This window comes from Haliotis rubra, unplaced genomic scaffold (assembly GCF_003918875.1).
Source record: "Haliotis rubra isolate DU_JTF1 unplaced genomic scaffold, ASM391887v1 Scf81, whole genome shotgun sequence".
Taxonomy (NCBI): Eukaryota; Metazoa; Mollusca; class Gastropoda; order Lepetellida; family Haliotidae; genus Haliotis; species Haliotis rubra.
The window spans coordinates 2,469,756-2,487,645 of NW_025767535.1; the positions used below are offsets into that span (position 1 = coordinate 2,469,756).

Here is a 17,890-nt window from a genome sequence, read left to right on the forward strand (position 1 = left end):
AAAAAACACTTCAAAGTAGGCTGCCAACATTGCCAAGAGAGCAAGGGGAATTAACCTTTTGCTCTGTCATTCCTAGACACAATTCTTTCAATTTACATTGATTTTTACAATGTCTGTTATTTTTATTTATTTCACCCAACTGATACTAATTTGAAGATTGCAAATTAGAAAGATTTGTGGTTTATAGATATATGTCTAATTATTGTAACTAAGGACCTTTGTTTCTTTTGAAAAACCTCAGTAAATGAAGTGATTAACAAGTGATTAGATCAGAAACGGTCTGGCATGAGAGTGTGTTATCCTGTTGATGTGTTTTTCAGGATGGAGAGGAGTCGGTGCCAAGCTGGGAGCTGAGAGTGGAGGGGAGACTGCTAGAGGACGTAAGTACACCACAGAGTAGACCATCTAGTACATGACAGAGTATGCTGCAGCATACCATGTTGACTACAGAGTACTCAACTGTGTACACTAGAGTACATCATAAGACGTTGCTGAATACACCACATTATGCAACTATGTACACCAGTGTGTACACAACAGGACAAGTCTTATTACACCACAGTGCAAAACTGTGTACTGTCGTGTACATCACAGGAGCCTACTCAGTACATTGTGATACACAACTTTGTACAATACAGCACACTTCTTAGGATACAACAGCACACTTCTTAGGAGACAACAGCACACTTCTTAGGAGACAACAGCACACTTCTTAGGAGACAACAGCACACTACTCAGTACATCACAGCACACTACTCAGTACATCACAGCACACAACTTAGGAGACAACAGCTCACTACTCAGTACATCACAGCACACTTCTTAGGAGACAACAGCACACTACTCAGTACATCACAGCACACTACTCAGTACATCACAGCACACTACTTAGGAGACAACAGCTCACTACTCAGTACATCACAGCACTCTACTCAGTACATCACAGCACACTACTTAGGAGACAATAGCACACTTCTTAGGAGACAACAGCACACTACTCAGTACATCACAGCACACTACTCAGTACATCACAGCACACTACTCAGTACATCACAGCACACTACTCAGTACATCACAGCACTCTACTCAGTACATCACAGCACACTACTTAGGAGACAATAGCACACTTCTTAGGAGACAACAGCACACTACTCAGTACATCACAGCACACTACTTAGGAGACAACAGCTCACTACTCAGTACATCACAGCACTCTACTCAGTACATCACAGCACACTACTTAGGAGACAATAGCACACTTCTTAGGAGACAACAGCACACTACTCAGTACATCACAGCACACTACTCAGTACATCACAGCACACTACTCAGTACATCACAGCACACTACTTAGTACACAACAGCACTCCACATCACAGCACATCACAGCACACTACTTAGGAGACAACAGCACACTACTACTAGTACATCACAGCACACTACTCAGCATCACAGCACACTACTAGTACATCACAGCAGACAACACTACATCACAGCACACTACTCACAACAGCACACTACTCAGTACATCACAGCACACTTTTTAGGAGACAACAGCACACTACTTAGTACATCACAGCACACTACTCAGTATATCAGCACATTAGGAGAGCACACTACTCAGTACATCACAGCACACTACTCAGTACATACACAGCACAGCACACTACTTAGGAGACAACAGCTTCAGTACATCACAGCACACTACTTAGGAGACAACAGCTCACTACTCAGTACATCACAGCACACTATTTAGGAGACAACAGCACACTACTTAGTACATCACAGCACACTACTTAGTACAGACAACAGCACACTACTCAGTACATCACAGCACACTACTCAGTACATCACAGCACACTACTCAGTACATCACAGCACACTACTCAGTACATTACAGCACACTACTCAGTACATCACAGCACACTACTTAGGAGACAACAGCACACTACTCAGTACATCACAGCACACTACTCAGTACACCACAGCACACTACTCAGTACATCACAGCACACTACTTAGGAGACAACAGCTCACTACTCAGTACATCACAGCACACTACTCAGTATATCACAGCACACTTCTTAGGAGACAACAGCACACTACTCAGTACATCACAGCACACTACTTAGGAGACAACAGCACACTACTCAGTACATCACAGCACACTACTTAGGAGACAACAGCACACTACTCAGTACATCACAGCACACTACTTAGGAGACAACAGCTCACTACTCAGTACATCACAGCACACTACTTAGGAGACAACAGCACACTACTCAGTACATCACAGCACACTACTTAGGAGACAACAGCACACTACTCAGTACATCACAGCACACTACTTAGGAGACAACAGCACACTACTCAGTACATCACAGCACACTACTTAGGAGACAACAGCACACTACTCAGTACATCACAGCACACTACTTAGGAGACAACAGCACACTACTCAGTACATCACAGCACACAACTAGAGCACACTGGTGTACACTACTGAATACACTATTGAGTACACTACAGCCACTATATACATTACACTGTTGAGTAGGTATAAATAACAGACAACTTAAAAGTAAAGAACACTCTTTTACAAGATTTTTTTTTCAACATGTGATTGTAGTGATCATAAATAATGAATTGAATTCATGAAGGAATACTATTCAGCTGCACCAGGGCTACAATTGTGTGCTCTAGAGTACACCACAATACATAGCTGAGTACATTAGTGTACACCACTGTGTCATACATTTATGAGGTGAGGAGTCAAAATGACTGCCTTCATTCAGATATTTTGAACCCACATGGGTACAATGTGAGAAGCCCATTTCTGGTGTCCCCTGCCGTGATGTTGCTGGAATATTGCTAAAAGCGCCATAAAACCAAACTCAGTCAGTCAGTCAGATATTTTGAATATGGATGATGATGATGATGATGATGATGATGATGATGATGATGTAGTACTAATGCCATTGTATTGTGGTTTTTAGTCTGCAACAGCCAAGCTGAGTGATGCCAACAAAGTCAAGAGGAAGTTCTCCTCCTTCTTCAAGAGTCTGGTGATCGAGCTGGACAAAGATCTGTATGGCCCAGACAACCATCTTGTGGAGGTCAGTAGATTGGTGGCGTTGTGCATCAAAATACAGATTGCATAAGGGCTACACGCATTAATATTTTTTATGTGTGACTATTTCCAAGAAAGGCAGTGTATGCACCATTTTGTAAAAGTCCTGAGGGTGACTGTCAAAGAATGTGAACCCAGCCTGATAACTTCTAGGGCTAGCCAAAATATCAAGGCACAATATTATCTGATAATATGATTCTCTTAGAGCATATATATTGGTGATATGAACGTCTTTCAGTCCTTCCAGCTTGGCTGTATGAATGTGGAGAATTGTATGCATAAATGAGGCAAATTAAGCATCACAACTTGTAATTGAATACCAGCAATTATCATGTGATTATTGTCCTCCGCCACAACGAGGAACGGGGGGACTATGTATTCAGCGGCGTCCGTATGTACATATGTACGAACATCCGTCCCGATTGTTGTTAACACGATATCTCATGAACTATTGTACCCAATGTCTTCAAATTTGGTGACAGCCTACATTTGGGGATTATCAAGACACCAGTCGATTTGGGTGACCTTGACCTTATCTTCAAGGTCACCACAACACTTTGAACACTTTTCAAACTCTTGTTTACGCGACATCTCATGGACTGTTGTACCCAATGTCTTCACATTTGGTGACAGCCTACATTGGGAGATTACGCAGACACCCGTTGATTTGGGTGACCTTGACCTTATCTTCAACTTAATTAAACGCGATATCTCATAAAACATTGCACCCAATGTTTCAGTTATGTCGACAGCCTACATTGGTTGATTATGCAGACACCAGGCATCTTGTATGTGACCAAAAAATATAAAGTAGTAAATATAGATATTCCATTCTTTAGCGGTGGTGGACATTGCCATATCAGTGGCAAACACTTGTTTATTATCATTTTGTCAAATTATTGTGAATGGACTATAGTTGACAGTATTTTATTGATGGGATGGTGTATCCTGACATCCAAGTATGTTCTAGTATGTCGTGGTCCAGAGCATGGTACACAGATGGGTTAAGTGGGAGTATACGTGTACATCGGGATGGGTTACTGCCCTTGTCAAGCTTGACAGCACCTGTATGGATGTGGTCCTGCCCAACATGTAACTTGTTATTCAATTGTATGTTTCTTCTTAGGCCAATTACTTTGTTCAACGTGCTTCTTTTCACCTAGCAATAGATGGGTACCTGGTAGGATGAGCAATGCATGTAGTGCCTACCAGGCATCTTGAATTGTATGACCGCCCCCGTGGTGTAGTGGTAAGAGCGTCCACCTGGAGAGCGGAAGGTCGCGGGTTCAACCCCCGACCGCATCATACCTAAAGACGTTAAAATATGGTACTTGTTGGTCCCTGCCTGGCTCTCGGCATTAATGGGTAAAACAAGGACTGGTCGGCTCGGAGTCAGTGTAATGTGTCTGAGTGGGGTATTCATGCTTCACTGCGGCATGGTATCTCAGTGGGCGAGCACTATAAAACCAGCTTCAGTCTGGGCTAGTACAAGCAGCCGCACATACACATACACACGCATGCACGTCGTCATATGAGCGAAATATTCTCAAGTACGACGTTAAACCCAATTTCACCTCACCTCACCTCTTGAATTGTATATTCCCCAAATTAATAAATTACAAAGCACATAATAAAGTCAAGTAATTAAAGTGCTGGAGTAAGATGTCACATCCTTTTGATGGTACCCAGCAACCTATGATAAGGGTTCGAATAACCTGAATTTGTCTTTGGATTGTCAGCTCCCATGCTCATTCCTTCTATTCCACAATGTTTACATGATAATGTTGTCCTCTCCAGTGGCATCGTACACCCAACACACAGGAGACGGATGGCTTCCAGGTGAAGAGACCAGGGGACCAGAATGTCAAGTGTACCGTGCTGTTGATGCTGGACTACCAGGTAGGCAGATGGTCTCCTACCATGTATATACTTATATATACAACAGTTTACTAGAACTCTCCATTATAGCAGGGGGTGGAAATAAGCCATTGCCCGACGTCCGAGTCCAGTGTTTTTTTCTGTCGGGCAAGCAAATTTGTATATCACACTGTACCGGTGTCCAGTTGACTTTCCAATGTTAATTATGTTGTTTATTTAAAAAAATCAACAAGAAAACGGCCGGTATAGTGGAAAAATTATCAGGGCAAGTGATTTTACATGTGCCACTGTTCCGGAGTACACTAGCAATTTTAAAGTTATTTCCACCCCTGTTATAGGAAACTCTGTGTGGACAAACCAAGTTAATGCCAGTCAATAAATGAATTTTAAATGCATGTATGTGCATGCATGCATGCATGTTAGTTGGGTTAGGTTCATTTGTTCTCGTTGTGGGATATTTCGCCTTACAATGATGTTTTCATACAGAATAACTATAGCAGGAAAGTGAAGATATCCTGACATGGAATACCTATTTTTAGCATGTTTTTGACTAGCAACATGGCGGTAGGGACACGATAAGCTTTCTATCGATGTATAACATGAATGGGTTCGTCACTGCTTGGGATGTTGTTATGGGTGAGGGTTCAGTGTTTTCAGGGTTGGATTACACACATATTTAAATATTATCGCACATACGATGATGATTGTACCAGTTTATATTGGTTACGAAGACTCTTTATTGAAAACAATGTGTTGTATTGTGAAGTACATGTGTTAAATGTTCAAAAAAAATCAACATCTAGATTTTGACATATTGAAGCAAAAATGTCAATTTAAGGTGCCGTGTCTGGCCTTAATCTACAGTGATAATGTATTTACTGTGATTCACATGGAACAAGAATTGTTAATAATTTCATTAAGAAGGTAGTCAAGGCAAAAATGTGTTCTAAGCCTTTAAGGGTGTTTGGTAGTGAGGCAGACCTGTTTTGGATGTCTGAAGGTTACAGTAAGCGACCTTGCAGATCGTGTGTCACTGTACCCTGACAACATGGACAGGTGATCATGCAGTCAACCACTGGTCTGCCAGGCCAGATTGTCGACTGCTTTGTCCTTATTGGTATATTGCTGACTAGTCTTATCTAAGATTATCTAGTAAGGGATAATGTGACTGAGGGTTGTCTTGGCATGTTTCAGCCAATGCAGTTCAAGTTGGACCCCCGACTGGCCCGCTTACTGGGGATCCACACCCAGACCCGGCCCGTCATCATCAACGCCCTGTGGCAGTACATCAAGACACACAAGCTGCAGGATGAGCATGAGCGGGAGTACATCAACTGTGACCGATACCTTGAACAGGTACATCATGCACCTTCAAACTCCGAGATCGCCTCCGTGGTGTAGTGGTTAGAGCGTCCGCCCGGAGAGCGGAAGGTCGCGGGTTCGATCCCTGACCTCGTCATACCAAAAGATATTAAAATATGGTACTTGTTGGTCCCTGCCTGGCGCTCGGCATTAATGGGTACAACAAGGACTGGTTGGCTCGGAGTCAGTATAATGTGTCTGAGTGGGGTATTCATGCTTCACTGCGGCATGGTATCTCAGTGGGCTAGCACTATAAAACCAGCTTCAGTCTGGGCTAGTACAAGCAGCCTCACATACACATACACACACATGCATGTCGTCATATGAGCGAAATGTTCTCAAGCACGACGTTAAATCCAATTTCACCTCACCTCACCTCAAACTCCGATTTGTAGCTGTTGGTGAACATATGTCAGACTTATCTCAGTGTGTGTGAGGCCATATATTTATTGTAATGTTTTATAATATATTCCCAGTGAAAATGGCCTGGCCACAAGGCTTATTGTTGTCAATTGTTGCCTGATTAATCCTTAAATTTTTCTATGTTTTTCAAAGCATGGGAGCTTAGTTTAGATAGACAAGGAAACATAACTTCTCCGGGAAAAAAGCAAATATGCTTAACATTCATTGAAATCATATTAAAACCAGGCATCATTAACTCTTTCAACACCAGTTAACCAGAAGCTTTTACTGCCATAACACCGAGGTCCCAGAGACTCTAATGTCATGTCAAATGTAATCATTTAAATTGAGTGGAAGATTTATCACCCGTCTGAACAAAATATCTGTAATTTTTCAGATATTTGAGTGCAAGCGAATGAAGTTTGCAGAGATTCCTGCCAAGCTACACCCTCTCCTGATGCCACCAGACCCCATCGTCATTAACCACATCATAACGTAAGTATGCTCTAACGTTTTCTCTCTGTTAAAACTTCAATTGAGGAGTAAAACTATAAATGAGGAATAAATAAATTAATGGAGGTTCATAAGTGCAAATCATGGACTGCAGAGTTGCATCCCTTTGTCACATAATGATCCTGCACATTCTAGATATGCCCCACTTATGGCTGTTGCTTTGTTAACACCTTACATGCTCATCAGCTCATTATAGCTGAAAACATCGGGTGCTACTGTAAGGTTTCATCCACAGTTAGCTAACACACTTAACAGTGACTTGTTAAGTGATGTTAACCCTATATCAATACTAATTTAATGTATTTGTTCGGGTGGTGGGGTAGCCTTGTGGTTAAAGCGTTCGCTCGTCACGCCGAAGGCCTGGGTTTGAGTCCCCACATGGGTACAATGTGTGAAGCCCATTTCTTGTGTCCCCCGCCGTGATATTGCAGGAATATTGCTAAAAGTGGCATAAAACCATACTCATATTACTCTTGTCACTATTTTATGTTGAATGTTTCTTCACATGGCTCAGAGGGTAAATTTTAGGACTGTAATATGTAAATAATGAGCAGATTTAACCCGTTTTCCAGAGTTGAAGGTCCAGACGCCAAGAAGACAGCCTGCTATGACATTGACGTGGAAGTGGTAGGTTTAACACATGTTCATATCAGCCAGGGGAGGTAACTCACAAGGTAGAAATGTTTCCTATCTATTTAGTGAAGAATTTGCTTTTCTGGTTAGTAAATTTATTTCTGTTTTTCTTGAATCAGTGTGAATTGTTGTGATTGTGTAGGTTTAACAAAGATAAATATGTCCTTCTTTTAACATGCAATGACTATTTGGAATTAGCAGAATCTCACTCCATGTTATAAGAGGTGGTTAAGATGTGTACTGGATGATCTCTACATGAGCTGAGTGAGGGTAGTCTGTGCTAGAATGGATGGTCAGCTGGTCACCTTAGTTTCCTGGCTGACCTGTGCCAGCTATTGCATCCCTTACCCTTGCCAAGTTGAGCTTGTCATTGGTTGTCAAATATTGCACATGTTGTATGAGACTCACCCTAATTTTGGTCTTCTTTGTCTGCCAGCACCTCACCTTTCATAGTTCACTTGTACCATGTAGCTTTTGGCCTTTTTCTTGCAACAAATTGACATGCCAACACGTAAATGAAATAATGTTCAAAAAGGCATTAGATCGAACTTATGATTTTAAATTTATGTATGTCACATTTTTTCACTTCACTCAACTTTTTATGATGTGACTGAAACATAGTTGAGCTCAGCTGTGTGATGCATCTGTCCACCATAGTGTCAGACAGAAGGTCCATGGAATACTAACTGGTGCTTTAGTCTGCCACAGTGTCTGACAGATAGATGGTCCTTAGACCACTAATCAGTGCCTCTGTCTGCCACAGTGTTTGGTGGGCTGTCCTTAGACAGGTAACTAGTGCCTCTGTCTGCCCGTGTCTGATGGACTGTCTGTAGACAAGTAACTAGTGCCTCTGTCTGCCAGTGTCTGATGGACTGTCTGTAGACAAGTAACTAGTGCCCCTGTCTGCCAGTGTCTGATGGACTGTCTGTAGACAAGTAACTAGTGCCCCAGTCTGCCAGTGTCTGATGGACTGTCTGTAGACAAGTAACTAGTGCCCCAATCTGCCCGTGTCTGATGGACTGTCTGTAGACAAGTAACTAGTGCCCCAGTCTGCCAGTGTCTGATGGACTGTCTGTAGACAAGTAACTAGTGCCCCAGTCTACCAGTGTCTGATGGACTGACTGTAGACAAGTAACTAGTGCCCCAGTCTGCCAGTGTCTGATGGACTGTCTGTAGACAAGTAACTAGTGCCTAATGGACTGTCTGTAGACAAGTAACTAGCCCCTGTCTGCCAGTGTCTGATGGACTGTCTGTAGACAAGTAACTAGTGCCCTGTCTGTCCACCAGTGTCTGATGGACTGTCTGTAGACATGTAACTAGTGCCCCTGTCTGCCAGTGTCTGATGGACTGTCTGTAGACATGTAACTAGTGCCTCTGTCTGCATGTAACTAGTGCCTCTGTCTGATGGACTGTCTGTAGACAGGTAACTAGTGCCCCTGTCTACCAGTCTGATGTCTGATGGAACTGTGCCTGTAGACATGTAACTAGTGCCCCTGTCTGCCCGTGTCTGATGGACTGTCTGTAGACATGTAACTAGTGCCCCTGTCTGCCCGTGTCTGATGGACTGTCTGTAGACAAGTAACTAGTGCCCCAGTCTGCCAGTGTCTGATGGACCCCACTCTGTAGACAGACTTGTAACTAGTGCCCCTGTCTGCCAGTGTCTGATGGACTGTCTGTAGACATGTAACTAGTGCCCCAGTCTGCCAGTGTCTGATGGACTGTCTGTAGACATGTAACTAGTGCCCCTGTCTGCCAGTGTCTGATGGACTGTCTGTAGACATGTAACTAGTGCCTGTGTCTGCCCGTGTCTGATGGACTGTCTGTAGACATGTAACTAGTGCCCAAATCTGCTCGTGTTCGATGGACTGTCTGATGGACTGTCTGTAGACAGGTAACTACAAGTGCCCCTCTGTCTGCCAGTGTCTGATGGACTGTCTGTAGACATGTAACTAGTGCCCCAGTCTGCCAGTGTCTGATGGACTGTCTGTAGACAAGTAACAGTGCCTCTGTCTGCCCGTGTCTGATGGAACTAGTGCCTCTGTCTGCCAGTGTCTGATGGACTGTCTGTAGACATGTAACTAGTGCCCCTGTCTGCCAGTGTCTGATGGACTGTCTGTAGACATGTAACTAGTGCCTCTGTCTGCCAGTGTCTGATGGACTGTCTGTAGACATGTAACTAGTGCCTCTGTCTGCCAGTGTCTGATGGACTGTCTGTAGACATGTAACTAGTGCCTCTGTCTGCCCAGTGTCTGATGGACTGTCCCTCTGTCTGCCAGTGTCTGATGGACTGTCTGTAGTGTCTGATGGACTGTCTGTAGACATGTAACTAGTGCCTCTGTCTGCCCGTGTCTGATGGACTGTCTGTAGACATGTAACTAGTGCCCCAGTCTGCCAGTGTCTGATGGACTGTCTGTAGACAAGTAACTAGTGCCTCTGTCTGCCCGTGTCTGATGGACTGTCTGTAGACATGTAACTAGTGCCTCTGTCTGTCGACAAGTAACTAGTGCCTCTGTCTGCCCGTGTCTGATGGACTGTCTGTAGACATGTAACTAGTGCCCGAATCTGCTCGTGTCTGATGGACTGTCTGTAGACATGTAACTAGTGCCTCTGTCTGCCCGTGTCTGATGGACTGTCTGTAGTCAAGTAACTAGTGCCTCTGTCTGCCCGTGTCTGATGGACTGTCTGTAGACATGTAACTAGTGCCCCTCTCTACCCGTGTCTGATGGACTGTCCGTAGACAGGTAACTAGTGCCTCTGACCTAGCTGATGATATTGCACATGACTGTGGTGTGTGGGGGACAAGTACTTGCCTTGTCTGCCACTGACATAACTGAGCCTCTGACCTAGCTGTGATATTGCGATGACTGCGGTGTTGGGGGGGACTTGTTCACTGACTTAACTGAGCATGTGACTGTATTTACTAGGACGACACCTTGAAGCAGCAGATGAACTCCTTCCTCCTGTCCACTCAGAGTCAGCAGGAGATTGCCTCTCTCGACAACAAGGTAGGTCTCACATCAGGGAGGATACTTACAGGCTCTTCTCACTGTCATATCAAACACACCTCTCTGCAGAATGCAAGAACCAATGCAAGAAAACATGTCAGTTTGAATCATTCAGCCAGTTTTCTTATTTTATCAGAATATTTAGTACCACCTCTATTTTGAGAAGATAATATTGATAAGAATAAAAAAGTTCAAGAGCCAGACATTCAATACCAAACTAAATTTGCTATCAGCAGTACACAAGACATAGTGCCTGTGTGTGATGGATCTTTGTACATGTTGATATTGAGATGGCTGTAGTTTGCTGAACAGAGTTATGTCCCCTGTCATCACCACACCGATGTTTGTGGGTTTCACATCTCAAAACTGCATGTTTGGGTTCCTTTCGAAATGTATACTGAAAGGCTGTGATATTACTGAAGTACCGTTAAAAATCAATATGAAGTTTGCTGAACAGAGTTATGTCCCCTGTCATCACCATACCCATGTTTGTGGGTTTCACTTCTGTCATCTCAAAATTACATGTTTGGGTTCCTTTCAGGATATATACTGAAAGGCTGTGTTATAGTTGAAGTACCGCTAAAAATCAATATGAACCCAATAATTTTATTGACTCACTGTTAACATATTTTGAATAATATTGCAAACATTTGAAGAAATATTGTGTCAGAACGACCCTTAAGTGTGGATGCCTTGTGTGACTAAACTAAAAGCGTGTTATAGATCCATGAGACAGTGGAGACAATCAACCAGCTCAAGACCAACAGAGAGTTCTTCCTCAGCTTTGCCAAGGATCCCCAGGAATTCATCAACAACTGGCTCATCTCTCAGACAAGAGACCTAAAGGTAGGAACGTTTTCATAAAGGCAACTTTACGGCCTGCCCCTGTTAACAAATTTAAATGAGTCTCCAGCGATCTATGCTGGTCAAACAAAGCAACCAAATGGGTCAAATGGTCATATTTGTTATTAATGTATGTAAATACTGGGCCTTACAAATGGGTCTTTGTTTCAAAATCCTCAAATAAATATTCTTTAACCCATAATATTGAGAAGAGTGTATGCTAGGATAATCACGGTGTAGAGATATCTATACACAATATGGTGAATTTTTCATCAATATTGAAGTTTTGTGTTGCTAATCTAGAATATACCTGTTACATCAGAGCATGACAGACGTGGTGGGTAACCCAGAGGAGGAGAGGCGCTCTGACTTCTTCTACCAGCCTTGGTCACAGGAGGCCGTGTGCAGATACTTCTACAGCAAGGTAAGCATTGTGTGGCCCTCACACTCCAAACAGAGCTAGCCTAATGACAGGTGACAAGGTGGGCACAAGTGTTCATCGCACACTCACACCTGGACAAACAATTGTATTCATTTGATTCTTTGTCCGTTTGGGGACACAGAGTAGATCCCTGTACCCATGTCCTAGACTACTGTGTGGGTGGGGCAGTTACAGTGTATCAATTGACAGATCATGTGTCACGGCACATGGCATCGGTTCCACTGAAGCTGTTTAGGAATTACTGAAATAATTCCTGGAATATTGGACCTGTGAAGATCTGGGTTAGGGTTGGTGTTCAATAACCCATGCTTGTCGTAAGAGGCGACTAACGGGATTGGGTGGTCAGGCTTACTGACTTGATTGACACATGCCATCGTATCCCAATTGTGTAGATTGATGCTCATGCTGTTGATCACTGGATTGTTTGGTCCAGACTTGATTATTTACAGACCGGCCGCCATATAGCTGGAATATTGCTGGATGCAGTGTAAAACTAAACTCACTCACTCACTCATATTGCAGAGTTATCCTTAATGTTTGATTGGACATTCAACTATTTAGGTAAGAGTCAGTGTAGAAATTGTGTTTTGGCATAAATTATAGTCACAGCAAAAATGCTAAATTTGTTCAACCTTAATTATATATGTAGATGGATACATGGTAAATGTGATGGTTTCAGGTTCAACAACGGCGCACTGAACTGGAGCAGGCACTGGGTATCCGCAACACTTAGATCTGCAGCATCGACTGGCACAGCATCAGCTGACACAGCATCGACTCCATCACTCCTGCAACATCCTTCTCACCTGACACCACCTGGATAGGATCTGTGTCATCCTGGTGGAAACTTGGTTGAACACCAGAATGGGATAACTGGATCTCATGAGTTTACTCTGTGGTTCTTTTATGAACATAAAATGTATTGTTACCAGGCACATGTTTTTATAATCTCTGAGATGTAAGAATGTAAGATGGGTGTCTAAATCCAAAAGGTATAATAGAGATTGTCATAGCGAACCCAGATATTTTATGAACAAAAGTGAATGAATTAATCAAAAGTCAGCATCATAGCCATTACCATTCTTCATACATCTGTCACTGTTGACAGTTGACCTTCATCATGCTTCAGTAATCATGTACCTTCAGAATAAAGTCCACTTCATATCTCACCTAGGTTGTGTTTTGTGTGGTAGTGATGGATTGCAGGGTCAGTTCTTGTATACTATGAAGCATTCAGATACACCTGATTCAAATAGCACCTACAGCTGATGGAGACCTGATTTAGCACTTGTGAGAGGTACTTATCTGTATGTGGTCATTAGACTTTCTGATTGGTTGATTTCTTAAAATCATACCTTCATGACATGAGAGTATGAGCTACTGGTTTGTCTGGCCCAGACTTACCTGTGAAGATCCGGGTTAGAAATGATCTTCATTAACCATGTTTGTCATAAGAGGCGAGTAACGGGATCGGGTGTTCAGGCTCGATGACTTGGTTGACATATGTCATTGTATCCCAGTTGCATAGATCGATGCTCATGTTGTTGATCACTGGATTGTCTGGTCCAGGCTTGATTACTTACAGACCTTCGTCACATAGCTGGAAAATTGCTGAGTGCGGCATTAAACAACATTCACTCACTCTGGCCCAGATTTGATTATTTACAGGATACCTAGAATTATTATGGAATAACAGTAGTAGTATTAAACAACAAATAAACAAATTAAACAACAAACAATCGTATACTGCAGAAATTGATGTAATGAGCATGAAGCTTGTCATTGATGCTGTTGTGAACACAAACATGGTCACTCACCTTGGGCCCAGATGCATGTCTGCAATCATTATAGTTGACAGTCGGTTTGATGAACCTAGAACCCACTACCTTAGTTACACGGATGATTCAGTCATGACACTGTCATGTATTGGGAGATCTCAGCACAAAGTGAAACAGACTTACTTAAAAATTCCTTGTTTTCAATACACCTGTGGTTTGGTTTGACCAAACACAATCACCCAGAGAGGGTATGTTAGACCATGTCATTCAAAATATTCATATATCTGCTTTTGAATAGCAGAATATGTGTTCATTTAAAGTTTGACTACAATCCTGCCTCTGTGCATTACAAACCCGTGAAGGTCCGGGTTAGACTGATCTTCAGTAGCCCATGCTTGTCATAAGAGGCGACTAATGGGATCGGGTGGTCAGGCTCGCTGACTTGTTGACACATGTCATCGGTTCCCAATTACGCAGATCAATGCTCATGCTGTTGATCACTGGATTGTCTGGTCCAGATTTGATTATTTACAGATCACCGCCATATAGCTGGAATATTGCTGAGTGCTGCATAAAACTAAACTCACTGTGCATCACTGTTAGTAATACTCCATCAACTCCAGTTTGAATGACATAGTGGGGAATTTAACAAGTGTGTTGATGCTATTTGGCCACCATCCCCTGTCAGAAGCAGGTGCATAGATAAGCACAGGCCCACACTTGTCATCATACCACCAGCCGGTGCCATACTGTGCCGCACAGCCATAGGGGTCCTTGTCATAGGTACTGAAAGGGACTCCAGCCAAACTCCCCGCCCCTGTGACCACACTGGCAGCAAACCCATCGCCATAGTCACTCAGATCAGCTCGAAAGTGTCCATAAGTGAAGGAATAACCTTCAACTGCGCCATTAACTGTGAAGTTGTCATACACTGCTTTCACACCACTGTAGATGTTGAAGACAATTGTAAGTCGGTACTCCCCCTGTCGTGTCAAGGCGTACATTGCTTCCAGTCCTAACCAAGTCGAACCTTCCGCTGGAGAGAAACCTGTTTGGTACATGGCGAATGTTTGGTTTAGGTCCCCAGGATCTATCTTCCCGTACACAAGAGCAAAGACAGTATTTGATGTCTGGCACAGCATGTTGAAGTGGGCATTATAGCCTCTGGGTTGTAATTTGATTATTCCAAATGGTTCTGCAAATTCTGAGCAGTCTGGAAATAATGAAATGAAAATATTTGATGCAACTTAATATTTGTGTAAGTGGGAGATCCAAGAAACCATTACAGGTAGATGTGTATGCGTAGCAGACAGACTATTCAGTAAGACTATTGATTATTATTTAGTGTAGGACTCCTATGTTCCCTCTGCAGGGGATTATCAGTGCAAGACTTATCTGTGTGAGGGACTATTCAAGACTCATATCTGTGTGAGGGACTATTCAGTATAAGACTTGTCGGGTCATGAAGCTTCTATTCAGCGTAATACTCAACCATATCTGTATTTGACTATTCAGTAAGACTCACCATATCTGTATTTGACTATTCATTGTAAGACTCACCATATCTGTATATGACTATTCGACTGTGTAGACTCACCATATCTGTATATGACTATTCACTGTGACTCACCATATCTGTAGACTATTCACCTCATATCTGTATATGACTATTCATTGTAAGACTCACCATATCTGTATTTGACTATTCACTGTAAGACTCACCATATCTGTATTTGACTATATGACTATTCACTGTAAGACTCACCATATCTGTATTTGACTATTCACTGTAAGACTCACCATATCTGTATATGACTATTCACTGTAAGACTCACCATATCTGTATTTGACTATTCACTGTAAGACTCACCATATCTGTATTTGACTATTCACTGTAAGACTCACCATATCTGTATATGACTATTCAGTGTAAGACTCACCATATCTGTATATGACTATTCACTGTAAGACTCACCATATCTGTATATGACTATTCACTGTAAGACTCACCATATCTGTATTTGACTATTCACTGTAAGACTCACCATATCTGTATATGACTATTCACTGTAAGACTCACCATATCTGTATATGACTATTCACTGTAAGACTCACCATATCTGTATATGACTATTCAGTGTAAGACTCACCATATCTGTATATGACTATTCACTGTAAGACTCACCATATCTGTATATGACTATTCACTGTAAGACTCACCATATCTGTATTTGACTATTCACTGTAAGACTCACCATATCTGTATATGACTATTCACTGTAAGACTCACCATATCTGTATATGACTATTCACTGTAAGACTCACCACCATATCTGTATATGACTATTCACTGTAAGACTCACTGTACCATATATCTGTATTTGACTATTCACTGTAAGACTCACCATATCTGTATTTGACTATTCACTGTAAGACTCACCATATCTGTATATGACTATTCACTGTAAGACTCACCATATCTGTATTTGACTATTAACATATCTGTATTTGACTATTCACTGTAAGACTCACCATATCTGTATACTATTCACTGTAAGACTCACCATATCTGTATTTGACTATTCACTGTAAGACTCACCATATCTGTATTGGACTATTCACTGTAAGACTCACCATATCTGTATATGTAAGACTCATTCTGTATTTGACTATTCACTGTAAGACTCCACCATTCACCATATCTGTATATGACTATTCATTGACTATATCTGTATATGACTATTCACTGTAAGACTCACCATATCTGTATATGACTATTCACTGTAAGACTCACCATATCTGTATATGACTATTCACTGTAAGACTCCACCATACCATATTCACTGTAAGACTATGACTATTCTATTGTAAGACTCACCATATCTGTATATTGACTATTCACTGTAAGACTCACCATATCTGTATTGTGAGACTATTCACTGTATATGACTCTCACCATATCTGTATATGACTATTCACTGTAAGACTCACCATATCTGTATATGACTATTCACTGTAAGACTCACCATATCTGTATATGACTATTCACTGTAAGACTCACCATATCTGTATATGACTATTCACTGTAAGACTCACCATATCTGTATATGACTATTCATTGTAAGACTCACCATATCTGTATTTGACTATTCACTGTAAGACTCACCATATCTGTATATGACTATTCACTGTAAGACTCACCATATCTGTATTTGACTATTCACTGTAAGACTCACCATATCTGTATTTGACTATTCACTGTAAGACTCACCATATCTGTATTTGACTATTCACTGTAAGACTCACCATATCTGTATTTGACTATTCACTGTAAGACTCACCATATCTGTATTGACTATTCACTGTAAGACTCACCCATATCTGTATTTGACTATTCACTGTAAGACTCACCATATCTGTATTTATTCAGTGTAAGACTCACTATTCACTGTAAGACTCACCATATCTGTATTTGACTATTCACTGTAAGACTCACCATATCTGTATTTGACTATTCACTGTAAGACTCACCATATCTGTATTTGACTATTCACTGTAAGACTCACCATATCTGTATATGACTATTCACTGTAAGACTCACCATATCTGTATTGGACTATTCACTGTAAGACTCACCATATCTGTATATGACTATTCATCGTAAGACTCACCATATCTGTATATGACTATTCACTGTAAGATTCACCATATCTGTATTTGACTATTCACTGTAAGACTCACCATATCTGTATATGACTATTCACTGTAAGACTCACCATATCGGTATATGACTATTCACTGTAAGACTCACCATATCTGTATCTGCTACAGTAAGTGTCGTACCAGTCGATGGGGCAGGAACAGGTTACACCGTCGGGGTTCAGAACGCCACCATTCTCACATG

The 17,890-nt window shown here is 41.8% G+C and overlaps 2 protein-coding genes across 7 annotated transcripts in view; one reads left to right on the top strand and one right to left on the bottom strand.

The window, feature by feature from the left end:
• LOC124261794 (SWI/SNF-related matrix-associated actin-dependent regulator of chromatin subfamily D member 1-like) overlaps positions 1–13,377 on the top strand; it is a 55,277-nt gene extending 41,900 nt beyond the window's left edge. For 5 of the 6 annotated variants that reach the window (XM_046696144.1, XM_046696146.1, XM_046696147.1 and 2 more), the window contains 10 exons: positions 321–380; positions 2,997–3,116; positions 4,928–5,029; positions 6,203–6,364; positions 7,170–7,267; positions 7,840–7,912; positions 10,843–10,923; positions 11,647–11,769; positions 12,089–12,190; positions 12,888–13,377. In XM_046696144.1, coding sequence (XP_046552100.1) covers positions 321–380; positions 2,997–3,116; positions 4,928–5,029; positions 6,203–6,364; positions 7,170–7,267; positions 7,840–7,912; positions 10,843–10,923; positions 11,647–11,769; positions 12,089–12,190; positions 12,888–12,941 — 975 coding nt within the window. In that variant the 3' untranslated portion in view covers positions 12,942–13,377. The remainder of the gene's footprint in view (positions 1–320; positions 381–2,996; positions 3,117–4,927; positions 5,030–6,202; positions 6,365–7,169; positions 7,268–7,839; positions 7,913–10,842; positions 10,924–11,646; positions 11,770–12,088; positions 12,191–12,887) is intronic. The other variant, XM_046696145.1, reaches the window with a different exon arrangement.
• A 1,142-nt stretch (positions 13,378–14,519) lies between these two features.
• On the bottom strand, positions 14,520–17,890 carry LOC124261819 (fibrinogen-like protein 1-like protein). Its single transcript, XM_046696196.1, has 2 exons — positions 17,798–17,890; positions 14,520–15,199 (listed from the first exon to the last, which is right to left on the bottom strand). Exon 2 carries the CDS (start codon positions 15,126–15,128, stop codon positions 14,586–14,588), a length of 543 nt encoding a protein of 180 aa, XP_046552152.1. The 5' UTR covers positions 15,129–15,199; positions 17,798–17,890; the 3' UTR covers positions 14,520–14,585.

What these genes read in the sequence shown, in the direction of transcription:
- LOC124261819 (XM_046696196.1), bottom strand. Translation starts at nt 15,128, where the DNA reads ATGCTGTGCCAGACATCAAATACTGTCTTTGCTCTTGTGTACGGGAAG.